Source organism: Micromys minutus, assembly GCF_963924665.1.
Source record: "Micromys minutus genome assembly, chromosome: 20".
In the NCBI taxonomy this organism is placed as follows: Eukaryota; Metazoa; Chordata; class Mammalia; order Rodentia; family Muridae; genus Micromys; species Micromys minutus.
Genome location: NC_137955.1, coordinates 4,693,538 through 4,705,844, shown reverse-complemented (window position 1 = coordinate 4,705,844; position 12,307 = coordinate 4,693,538). Strand labels below are relative to the sequence as shown.

Here is a 12,307-nt window from a genome sequence, read left to right as displayed (position 1 = left end):
GGCTCGGCAGCCTCCGCCCACCGGCGCGCCTGCGCTGCCATTGGCTCCGCGGGCTGCCCGTCTCCGCCGCTCCGTCCCGGAGGCAGGTTTAGCGGGAGAAGCCGCAGTCCGGGCGGCTCGGGCGCAGCGCCGAGTGCCGATCGCGGCGGGCATGGCCCCGCGCGCGGGAGTCCATGTCAGCAGCCGAGCCACGGCGGCCGAGAACTTGGCGACTCGCCCCTGCGGCCCAGCCTCTGTCATGTAGTCTCCGGCGGCGCTCCCCGCAGCCCGGGAGCCGCGGCGCGATCTAAACCCAGCGGAGCAGCCCCGGCTTCTCCGGGAGGCGTCGAGCGCGCAGCCACCCCTCGGGCGGCACTTTGGGCCGAAGAGGGACATGGGGGAGAAAGTTTCCGAGGTGCCTGAGCCCGTGCCCCGGGGCTGCAGCGGCCACGGCGCCCGGACCCTCGTCTCGCCCGCGGCAGCCGTGTCTTCGGAGTCATCCTCTGGCTCGGAAACTCTGTCGGAGGAAGGGGAGCCCGGCCGCTTCTCCAGCAGGTCGCAGCCGCCGCGGCCGCCGGGCGGCGCCCTGGGAACCCGGCTGCCCGCCGCGTGGGCTCCGTCGCGCGTGGTGCTGGAGCGTGGAGTTCCTACTCTGCCGCTGCTGCCCCCAGGAGGAGCGGTACTGCCGGTACCCCGGGTCAGCAGTGCATCCCAAGAGGAGCAGGATGAAGAGGTGGGCTCAGACTGTCCCATCCCGCGCCCTCCAGGTCCCTACTGTAGGGACCCCTTAGATCCCTTTGAGTGCGCGCCGCTGTCTTGGAGAGGGGAGGGAACTAAAGGTGCTCTGCCACAGTCTGGGATATTGACGCTCAGGAGACTCCGTGGGTCCTTAACTCCTTGTAGTTGTCCCCGCGCGCTTCATGGACTACCCAATGCTGTGCCTTGGAAATGTCACTGGGCATTTCTTCATGTCTGTATCTGCTTGGGTCCTCAGCGATTTGATGTGATCCGAAAGCTTGGCTTGAACCCACAACTCAGATTCATATTCTTAGACGTGGGCATCGCTAAGCACTGAGATCTTCGACGGAGCGGGAGACCCGGAGCGTTTGACGCTGGTGGGAGTAGTAGCTGTTGAGTTGCATCTTGGGGTGTCAGAGACTCTGGAGTTGCCCGGGGATAGTTTAGTGGGTCTTTTCATCCTTTTCCAGGGTATGAGGAAGATTCCTCACGCTAAACCCGCTGGCATGACTTCCTATTTGGACTCAGTGTCCAGAGCGCTGTCACCGTACCAGACAGGATGTGTCTTATTTTGTTCAGAGGGTTTTGTCCAGCCTCATTTCTTCGACGGTTGTGCACCCAAAAATTGTGGGTCGCTTCCTGACACACCAAGTTTTGTGATCCACTAGTTTGCTATCTCTGGCTTTACTTTTTTCCTTTTCCCCTCTTACTCTGGAAGGCAGGAAAGGAAGATTCTCTAAGTCTTTAAGACTGTTTGCTTTGGACATTTCTTGTGGGAGAAATCATCTTGATCAGACAGAACCATAAATAAAACATGACCCTAGCATAGCCTCCCTGTGAAATTAATTCGGCAGTGCCTGACTGGTATTTTCCCATCTCTGCTGGGGTTAGCACTAGGAAACAATTGTCTTTGTCCCTAGAAGAAGTAAACAGAGCCCAGGGTCCTGCCTTTAGCCCCCCTGGGTATCCAGCCTGGAAGTAGGGGCTGGATCTGGCACAAGACTAGTAGAGGCAAGTTCCAGCCTAGCAAAGTTGGAAGGAGCCTTGGCTGATGGTTAGCCAAGTCTCTGGCTGTAGCCATGACCCCTTTCTGGACGGCTGTGGGATTTCAGGGTTCTCAGACAGATGTCTGGAGATGTGCTTTCCAGAACTTTTGGCTCCAGAGTTGTGATACCTGGATGTATTTCATTCCTTAGAAGTTCACTTCTGTAGTCAAAGGTGGAGAATTTCAAGGTTAAGTTCATTCCGACATGAGTGCTGTTTCTGACCTGGAATTTCGGATAGTTCTAAGTTCTACATTGAGTTTAGTCATAGTTCAGGAGTTTGCTGAACACACCTACCCTAGGAGCTGGCAGGGAGTAGTGCTGTCTCCTGGGTACATCTCCTTTTGATGTTGGCTCTGGGTAATTGGATGTCCTAATCTAATGATAGTGTATAGCCTACAAGGCATACACAAGGTCTTGAAGATGTGGGGGGTGGGGGTGGTAACTTCTCATTCTTGATCCTGTTTGTGTAGCTGATTTATTACCTCACCCCAGGGTGACAGTGTCTTACTTTCTCTGAAGTAGATATAATGATAACTCATTTTCCAGGCAAGGCAGTGAAGGTTGGTTTCTTGAAACGTATTTTGTGCTTCCGAGTAGGATGGCCGAGTGAGTTTGGTCATTGTTTTTGAAAGTGCAGGATTGGATATAAACAGACAGGGCTGCAATTTGTGGCATGTCTTAGCCTAACAGGGGATGGTGGAGTACAGTCTTGACTTGCCCTGGGAATTTTGAGGCAAAACTAAAGAAAGTCATGTGGCTCCCTGACCCCAGCAGTACAAAGTGTTAAAACTTAAAACCTGATGATGAGGTGTGAAAGTTCATGGATATAAACTGGTACTGATGTGATATGCTTTGTGGAATTATGGGATTGTGGCTTTTGTGGAATTGTGGCTTTGAGGAATTAACAAAACCCCTTGCCCTTTAGGAAAGCACACACTTTAAAGTACTGTGCCTGAAGGTTCAGTACCACAGACTGAAAACACTCCTTTCATGGAAATGCCTGGGCTGACTAGCTTACAGGCCTCTTGGCCTCTGTCTGCCTCAGTTTTCTCACCTCTTAAATGGGAGCAATAGCAGTAGCGCTGGAGACATTTTGTATACATCTGTAGACATCATCTGATTTAATCTCAGCATAGTAGCTGATATTGAGCACCAAGTAAATATCAGCGAACATTATTAACCTTTATATTTATTGCTTATAAAATATTGTGAAATCGAACTTCAAAGTTGGGCTGACTTGTCATTTCATTAACACATAATTCACATTCTGTCTACTCTGAGAGAATACAGGCTTTTGTTCCCGTTCTTAAAAAAATTATTTTTAAATAACGAGTGTGCTTGTGCATTTATAACGTTGGAGTCCAGAGAGGGTGTCGGATCCCATGGAGTTACAGGAAGCTGTAAGCCACCTGATGTAGGTGCTGGAAACTGAACTCTGGTCCTCTGCAAGAGGTTGCTCTTCAGTGCAGAGGCGTTTCTCCAGCCCCCAGTCCCTCCTTTGCTGAGATAAGTTGGGGGATTCTTTCTCTTCATCTCTGGCCAAGTTGTGACAAAGCACCTGGAGGTAGTTTTGGTTATTCTATAGCAAGGGCCCAGACTATAAAACATTAAAAGCCTTAAGAGCAACTCACTGTGGCAAGACATTCATTTCTTTTTTTCCCTTACAACTTTATTTAAAAAAACAGATACATGTACAGATTATTAAAAGCATTTTAGCATAAAACTACATGAATATATTTTTGTCAGTACTTGATTCTTTTAAAGGTTTGATAGTATGCACTGAAATCATACTATTTACAATGATCATAAAGTATATGTAAAACAAAATGTAACATGGAAATAGTCAAAGTTTTCTTGGTGTGTAAAGATTAAACATAATGATTTTTAAATACCAAAAATTGTCACAAGGCTTTCTTCTTAGCTCTTGAGTTATTAATGATTTAACGTCTAGGTGTACCCCACTCTGAGAGGGTGCTATACACTTATTTTTTTTTCTAAGAAGGACTGAAGCTTCCACTTTTGAGCTTTTTTTTTTTTTTTTTTCTTTTCTAAGAAGGACTGAGGCTTCCAGTTTTTGACCTTTTTTTTTCCTTTGAGCTTCATATGGTCTGTGAGTTTTTTCTTGGGAAGACATTCATTTCTATTTTAAAACAACTGTGTAGCTTGGGAGATTAATTTTTTTCACCAAAGAATTTTTAAAACACCAACTCACTGTATTTGTTTTTCAAATGCAAAGAAATTCTAGTTTCTAGCATATTACTCCAGTGCTTTTTTTTTTTTTTTTTTTTTGACGACCTTGTAAAGGCTGTTTTGAAGATCAGCGTGTTTGTCTATTTCATAGTCTTTCTCACATGTAAACATAAAGTCAGACCTGTGGACATTGGTGTCCTAAAAGCTAGTTAAATGTTGGCATTGAGAGATTTCTAAAATTTTAACTTGCCTTTATTATCCTATGGTTTGGGGATAAAATCTACAGTTTCACCTACACCGGGCAAGCATTTAGCATTGAGCTACAAAACCAACCATTTTTATACTTAGTATTAAAATCACGAGAGTCAGCGCTGACGGGTGACTTAGTTTTGTTTAAAACAAACAAACTCACCCCTGAGTGTCTTATGTCCTGGGTGGAAGTCGGCAGATGTTCATTCTCTATGGTGAGGAGGACACACTGAATGAAGTTCTGATGACCATTGTCAGTCGGAGGACTTACCTCCCTTTCACCGACTCACCTAAGCACATCAGAAATCATAGATATTTATATTATGTTTCATAACGGTAGCAAAATGAGTTATGAAGCAACAATGAGAAAAGCGTTACGGTTGGGGACACCACAGCATAAAGAACTATCTTAGGAGGTCACAGCACTAGGAAGGTGAGAACCAAAGCCATCAGGCTTTCTACCCTGTCCTTTTCCCACAGCACCTTACAGTCCCAGGGAGGCCACCATTTGGTAGCTGTTGGTGGATAAACTTAGACAGCAGGAGTTTTAACCTGGGAACTTAGTAAAGAGATGTTCAGGGAATTCACAAAATAATGTGAATGTCTCTGAAACCTGAGATGTTTGACTGAAAGCGACTGTGTGCCCATTTATTTTGTCAGTTGTAAAATAGGATGCGCGTCTCTTGATTCCTGTCCTATTAAAACACACAAACAAACAAAAGCCCTGTGGCTCACAAGATGGGTATTAGGACTTTATGTGAGGAAAGTCAAACTAGGCACATCTTGATAATATACTCTGTGTATTAGGACTGAGAACTTCCGGAGACACTCCGAATACTCAGAAGGGCCCGAAGGAGCTTTGTAGTTAAGGGGCTTGCCAGCCTACTGCATGTTAGCTGTCTATATTCTGCAGTACCAAGGAACTTACATTACCAACAGAAGTTGAGAAATAGTGTCCCTTATTAACTATAGCACAATTAGCGGTTGCCTCTAAAGTGTTCTAGTAAATGGTGTCTGATTGGGAGGGATGCCTCTAACATCTTTTGGAGGTGTTTGTGTTTTGGGGTTCCCCACATAACAGTAATATAATGGATGGGTTTCTAGTTTTTATTGCTTATGAGAATAAATAGCAATTGAATTCAGCCATGCTTTTTCATAGATTTTATATTTTATTAATCACAGAAGCTACATAATTTGAAAAGAGTGCATGAATCTTGGCATATTTATTATTTAGTTTACTTTTTGACTCGATACTTCAGTGTGAGCCATGAGATTAAAACAGCAGTTAGTGTGTGTGTGTGTGTGTGTGTGTGATATGATAGGATATGTGGTCAAATCCTGTAGTTCTGTGAGCATGGGAGCTGAGTCTGGGAAAGGGTGAGACAGGGAAGAGCAGAAGTAGGAGGGGTCACCAGAGGAAGCAAAGCTCTTGGAGGTTCTGCGGCCTTTGCTTGGCACGGAGAAAAGAACAGGGAGCAGGCGACTGAAAGGTCAGACACAGCTGAGTAGGGCAGGCCCTGCGGGCTTCATTCTGAGGGCACTGGGTACCGTTAGAGAACCTGAGGCGAGAAAGTCTGACTTGGTGAGAATGGACTGGAAGGAAGCCAGGCGTTGAGAACCGTGGGTGTAGTCTGTTCACACATTCCTGTGTTGGAACTGATCATCTGGACAAGTGTGGATGAGATGGGGAAGGGAAGAGAGAAGTTAAGTCCAGGGACTCCAGGTAAGTACGAAGGTGGCAGGCAGGCGGCAAATTTAGCTCCATTCCAGAGAACAGTGGGAGGCTGTTTGACGTGTTTTCCTGAGAGGAAAAGCTTTGAGGTCAGGGCCTTACCTTCAGGTGACCATTTCCATAGTAAGTGTAGGGACAGGTTTACCTGAACAGAACCTGGGGTGGGGTGGGGTGGGCTGGGGGTGTACTCTGTGGGCAGGAAGTATGGTGCTAGCACGCCAGCACACACTATCATAGTCTGGCTCCTTGGTGTGGATTTCCCTATTTGGGGAGGCTCAGCTTTTTACCATTGTCACTCGGACACAGCAAGTATTTACACTCACTAATGTTTCAGAGCGGAGCGAGCGTGTTGGTTTCCATGTGCTTGTCTGGAAAGGGCCTCCTCAGAGCGAGCAGTGACAATTTCCCTGCTCTGGGGTCAGTCACTTAGAACAGATGATACCTAGGCTATTAACGCTGAGACCCTTTCCGTGCTGCAGAGGGTCACTGATAGAATGTCATGTCTCCATGTTCATGTCCAGCATGATGTATGGCATCTGTTAGACATTCCACGGGACGTTTGCTTTATTGCTGAGGATGGGGAAGGCTGGCTCGTGAAGACGTTGCTACCATCACCTCCTTGGAGAGGGATAGCAGAGACCCAGCGTTGCTCCTTGGGTGGACTGTGGGCTAGAACATTTGGATGGTAGACTGGCAGGCCCTTCCCGCTCTGACTAGGCAGGTAAGACACGTGTTACTACTAATTTCAGGGATGGAACATTTGGTCAGTAACAGCAAACTTTATGGTGCATGATTTGTTAGCCGTTCTCTGGAGACACCACCCCGCTTTTCCATGTGGAACCCGTTGTTAGGGATAGGCTATTAATCCATATCCTAAAGGACTCAATGAGTATGTGAATTACCAGGTTGTTAGACAGAGGGGTGATGTAAGCCGTGTGGTGATGCAGGAGAGATTACTCAAACTTCAAACCAGTTTCCAAGTGAAGGTCTGTGGACTGGGAAGGGCATTGGGTGGAAGTCAGGTGATGCTTTGGGGTTAAGAGGTGAGAACTGTAGTCCAGAGGCCACCCCAGCTTCCCAGAGGAGACTGCAAATTACTCCCCCAACCTCCCCTCTGTCCCTTTGAGACTGACTGTACACCTTGGAGCTTACAGTAGCCCAGGAGCCAGTTGTTCTTTGGGAGTGCTGCTGGGTCCACTTTGCTCTCTCCTCCCGCAGAGACTGGGTGCCTCCCTTGCAGTCCTTCAGGCTGACACCTTCTTTGCCTTGCATCATTGGCTTTAAAGGTTTTCCATGTCTTCTGTGTGTTTTCCCGAGGCTTCATATCAGATAGCATTATTTTAAGCTAAGGCACAGTGTGAAACACAAGATTAAGCAAGGGACCTCTGTTCCTGTATCTCTGGGCATTTGTCTGTCTGCCCATCTTTGTGCTTCTTTACCTGCGTCAGAATTCCTGGGAAGGACTGCACAGTAGTTACCTTATCTCCATCGTCAGGAGAAAAGAATCGTTCTTCAAAGGTAGCAAAATGGAGGTTCAGGACTGTGGTCAGCAGTCTCCGCAGGGCGAAAGAGGACAGAACCTGTGTGAAGCCCCTGGGCATTGAAGCAGCTACTCTCGAGGCTGAGCATTCCCGCTTACTTAATGAGTTGTATTCCTAACTAGACACGTGTGTGAGACAGCTTAGACATTTGTATCCCAGGCTCGTAGTCCTCTGCTTGCCCATCAATTCTCTGCTCAGACACAGTTGATATAATTTTGATTATGGTACTTACTTGCACTGAACCTTTCAGCCCAAATGCTTTGTGGTGATATTGGTAGGTGTGTGTGGAGGAAGATAGAGATACCGGCACATTTGGCTCCTTTTCCTTACTGATTTCATAGGCTACCATGTGGAAAATAAAATTTTAATCCTAATGTTCGGAACTCTGTCATTTAACAATTTTCAGCACAGGGCAACCTCCCAACGGAGCCCAATTTGATGCGGGTGGATGAGTCTGTATTATCTAACTCCTGTCAGATGTGCATCTTTGGGCCTTGGCCTTATAAGTCAGTTTCCTTTTCAGCCAGTCGGAAGTCAAGTGTGGCATTCTTTCCTGTGTCTGTCTCAAGATATCATTACAGCTTGAGTTGACTTAGAGTTGACGTTGCCAGTCGTGTGTAGCTTGGTCATGGAGACTTGCATTCTGAGAAGCCATACACTAGAAATTGTAGCCACGTAATGGCCGCAGCTGAGCTCCTCTCACTTGGGAAGTGGAGTGCAGATACAGTAAAAACCCTTCTGTGGATTAAGTTGACTACCAAATAGTTCTCGTGGATCTGTTGGCCCCAGAGACACACAACGTTAACACAGAGCATCTGCCTTCCCCTCAGGCAGTGTCAAGGCGATTGGCTTCATTGAAGTAATCTGAGCTCTCACCCAGCCTTCCAGTTTTAAGCAGTGCTTGAGCTTCTCGCAGGAGTTTCTTCAGAGAGTTCACAAGCCCCAGACACTGGTCGAGAAAGCAGTGCCATGAGAAAAGAGAGCATCCTGTGCCTCAGAGGAGCCAACTGCTTCATAGAAGAACCCAAGGAGACATCTACTTTCATGTCAATATGGCCATTATCAGACTAGTAAGTTAAAGCACCTCATTACATTAGAGAAGGAACTGTACTGTTCAAAGGTGAATCTGAGTCACCTGTCACCTATTGGAAGCCTGTCTCCTCTCCGTGCTAAGTCACAGACTTTGAATTATTTATCTACTGTTTGAAAAGTAGCCTTGCTAATGGCACTGTTTCTTGGAAATTCCTGTTTGCAGGTTTATTTTCTCTCATTAGGAATTAGCTCACTTACTCCCAGAAGCTGTCCCTTTCCTTTACTGGCGACCGAGGAGACGGTCCCCAAGGTGCTGTTAAGACGGTTGGTTTTGGAGGCTGTAGCTCTTAGCCACGATGCAAACTCTGTGTAGAGGACAAGAGAGCCACCAGAAGTGACAACTTTAGTTCCTCAGTTTCTTTATAAAAACATCCTTAACCGTTTGGCTTTACACATTTTCACTTTTTGAAGTTGAAAATAGTACTGTTGGGAGGGACCTGGCTTAGATGTGAGCATCCTGAAGGTAAGAGTTAATCAGTCAGTAAGCTGGCTAAGAGAAGTCACTCCAGTAGAGGCGTGAAGCCCTTCATGCGTCACTCCGCTTGGAGTGGAGCTGGCTCTGGATCATCAGCCCATTAGTAACCGCTCTGCCGTTCCCTGCAATGTCCTGTCTTCTGTCTCATGATTCCTGCTGTCTTCTGGGTATTATATGGCTACTGCTCTCATGTGGATTTGCAGCAGTCACAGTCACAGGCACAAGACCTGCATGAGATGAAGCCATTAAAACTTCCCCAAGGCCCCAGGAAGCGACATCATTGGCTGAGAAACTATAGGCAGTTGACAGCTGCTGGGGGTGGGAAAGTGGTTTTTCTGGGGAGTGGGGACATTGTTATGTTGCTGTACCCCATGGATGGCCCTGGTCCTGTATGCATTATGGGGACCACTAACTGGGCTCTGTGGGAGGTGGATGTGTTTTGGGTGAGTCTGAAGGACTTGGAATTGGGAAATGTGAGGATCTAGAGAGAGCTGGAAGTGGAAAATGAAATGTAAATATCAAAATGCATCGTATACGTGTGTGGAATTCTCAGAAGTGATATAAAATGTCTGAATCATCGTTTTCTGTGAATTAGGTCACCAGTCATTCATTCTTGTTCCTCTGTTTCTTCCACATGTCTGGCTTGGTCATAAGAATCTCCTATAGAACACGATTTCCTTGTTTGTGACAAATAAATGCCCTACAAGACAGCAGCCTCTCTCCTGTCCAGCAGAGTATCCCGGGAAGAAAGCTGACTCCTGTGAGTCATTCAAGAGCCAGAAAGCCCTCTTTGTGCTCGGCTTTCTTCTCAGTGATGTCTGCGTTTTCCTGCCTTGTTATTTAGTCTGTCCTCGTCTGTTCAGTTAGTGATCGGGCACCTCACAGAGCTTTGGGACTTTCTCCCTGAGTACCATTCTTTCGTCTTAGAGCACCGTTGAAGGTGTGTACATGTGTACGAAGTAGGATATAATTACACTCATTCATAAAACTGGAGCTCCTCATTTCTTCTTCTCTTTGGATGTTGTCCTTCTGTTTTCTGACCCCCGTGTACGTTGTTTATTCACAGTTCTTGCTGTTAGGTTACGCTGACTTAAACCCCAAAAAAATCTGGTTTCTTTATGAGCTTCACATTTTCATTCTATCTAACAAATGGAAGGGTCTGCCTCTTTCTTCCCAGTCTCTGCCAGTTCTAGCTGAGGTAGCTCATCCTTGAGACAGCATTGCGATGCTCTGTTGAGACAACTTCAAAACAGAAATAGACCTCAATACTGAAAGCTACTCTTCGCAGTGGGATTGGAAAGGGTTAGTTTTGGTGCTAGCTCCTAAAGCCTGTAATTGAAGAACTGGATCTTTCTTTTGGATGTTTTTCCCCTACAGATTCATGGATCGATTAATGGCAGGATATTCAGGTCCAACCCCAAAAAAACCCAAGTGTGGAATTTTACCTGCTGCTGACAGGTCTTCTCAGACTTCATGTCACAAGGCTCTTGGGCCTAAATCTTGTACTAAGAGTTTGTTATCTTTAAAAGACTTGTGTGACCTCTATCTCCCAGGTAACAAGGCGCCAGAGCTGTGGTGCCCTTGAAGTGGATACATCTGTTTGCCTAAGTGTATTGGCACACACTGGTCTTTGTCTTTTACTGACTGCCAGATGGTGGCTGGTTGTTCTTGCTTATACTATCAGTGGGGGTCTCTCATAATGCAGTGGTGAGACACTTGGGCAGTACATTTCCACAGAGGCAGTGTCCCTGTTTTGTTTTGAACATGAGTGGTGAATTCCTTTTGTGGTGCTGTAGTGTGGGGCTGTTTCAGGTCCTTTGAGGGGTGAGTGGCTATGTGGCAGGTACGTCTCAACCTCTGCACTCCTGGGGAGAAGAATTCTGTGTTCCAGATCTGCACTGGATAATTTTAGATCAACTTGACACAAGCTAAAGTCACCTGAAAAGAGGGAACCTTAGTTTCAAAGCTGTCTCCATAAGATTGGGCTGTATGCAAGCCTGTAGGGTGTTTTCTCAAGAAGCGATTGATGGAGGATGGTCTGGCCCATTGTAGGTGGAACAATCCATGGGCTGTTGGTCTTGGGTTCTATCAGAAAGCAGGTTGTGTAAGGCAGTAAGCAGCATCCTCCCATAGCCTCTGTATCAGCTCCTGCCTCGAGGTTCCTATCCTGTTTTGAGTTCCTGTCTTGACTTCCTTCGATGATGAACAGCACTCTGGAAGTATAGGTCAATAAACCCTTTCCTCCCCAAGTTGTTTTTGGTCATGATGTTTCAAGACCTAATTCTAATTCTTAATTAGAATTAGTAATTCTAATTAAGACAGACTCCCAAGGAGTCTTGCTGGAGATGTGGCAGTGACCTTCCCCTGTTTTTGGGTTATCTTTATGAACAAGACTTTTCCCCATATATAGGGACAAATAATTTTAACACAAAGCGAACTATGATTAGAATCATTTCTAAAAAGGGAGGCCAACAAAGGCTCCATGTTGAAGGGATGGGGGTTGCCTCAGACTTCTTTTTTAATAAGCCAGCTACCATTATTAGAAATAAAACCACGGGCCATTAGTACCCAAGTTTTCTTGTCTGTAAATGAAATGCTTTTAAACAACCAATATTCTAATTTGTGTGCCTAACTTCCCAGCACTAAGCAGGCACTAAACTCTCCCATGCTTTTACTGCTCAGAGAACTGAGATAGTGGGGCATAGTTCCCACAGAGGAGGCTTAAAATAACTGTCCAACAGCCTCATTTCAGAGGAGACCAAGCATTTAAATGTGAATTTAGGGGCCTTTTTGTACTTAAAGCCAAACCCAGTTTTTCAAGTATGACTGGCCAGTCTCTGTCCTCCTCTCATGAGAAAGAATGGGCTGTGGAATTAGTACATTTGCTCTCTCAAAGTGAGGGTATGACTTGTGTTGATATCACTTTAACTAGGTTGTGGTGGACAGCTCTCTAGCCTCCCCGCATGTCCTTTAGAGCTCTGTAGTGGTAATTAAGACGAAAGTGAAGCAGATTTTTTCCTAAATGATGAATACAGGTTTACCAGATGAATGGTAATGATAGGTGTGAGCCCCGCTGAGAAGATGAATATTCCCGTGTCCTGAACACCCTGTAATCAGATGGGTACTGTGGCCTATGGCTGAGACACTACCATCTGTGCCTTTTAGACACTCACGTTGATATGTAAGGACACTTAGTGACTGCTGCTGTTTAAATCTTTTGTTGGCATGGGCATGAACTAGAAGCCCATGTGAGAAAAGAGCTCCT

General features: G+C 46.2%; 1 protein-coding gene across 1 annotated transcript in view; it reads left to right on the top strand.

The window, feature by feature from the left end:
• Positions 1-373: 373 nt before the first annotated feature.
• The window catches only part of MAST4 (microtubule associated serine/threonine kinase family member 4), a gene marked incomplete at its 5' end in the record, with an annotated part of 555,822 nt that continues 543,888 nt past the window's right edge, over positions 374-12,307 (top strand). The window contains one exon of the mRNA XM_080933665.1: positions 374-712. Coding sequence (XP_080789791.1) covers positions 374-712 — 339 coding nt within the window. The remainder of the gene's footprint in view (positions 713-12,307) is intronic.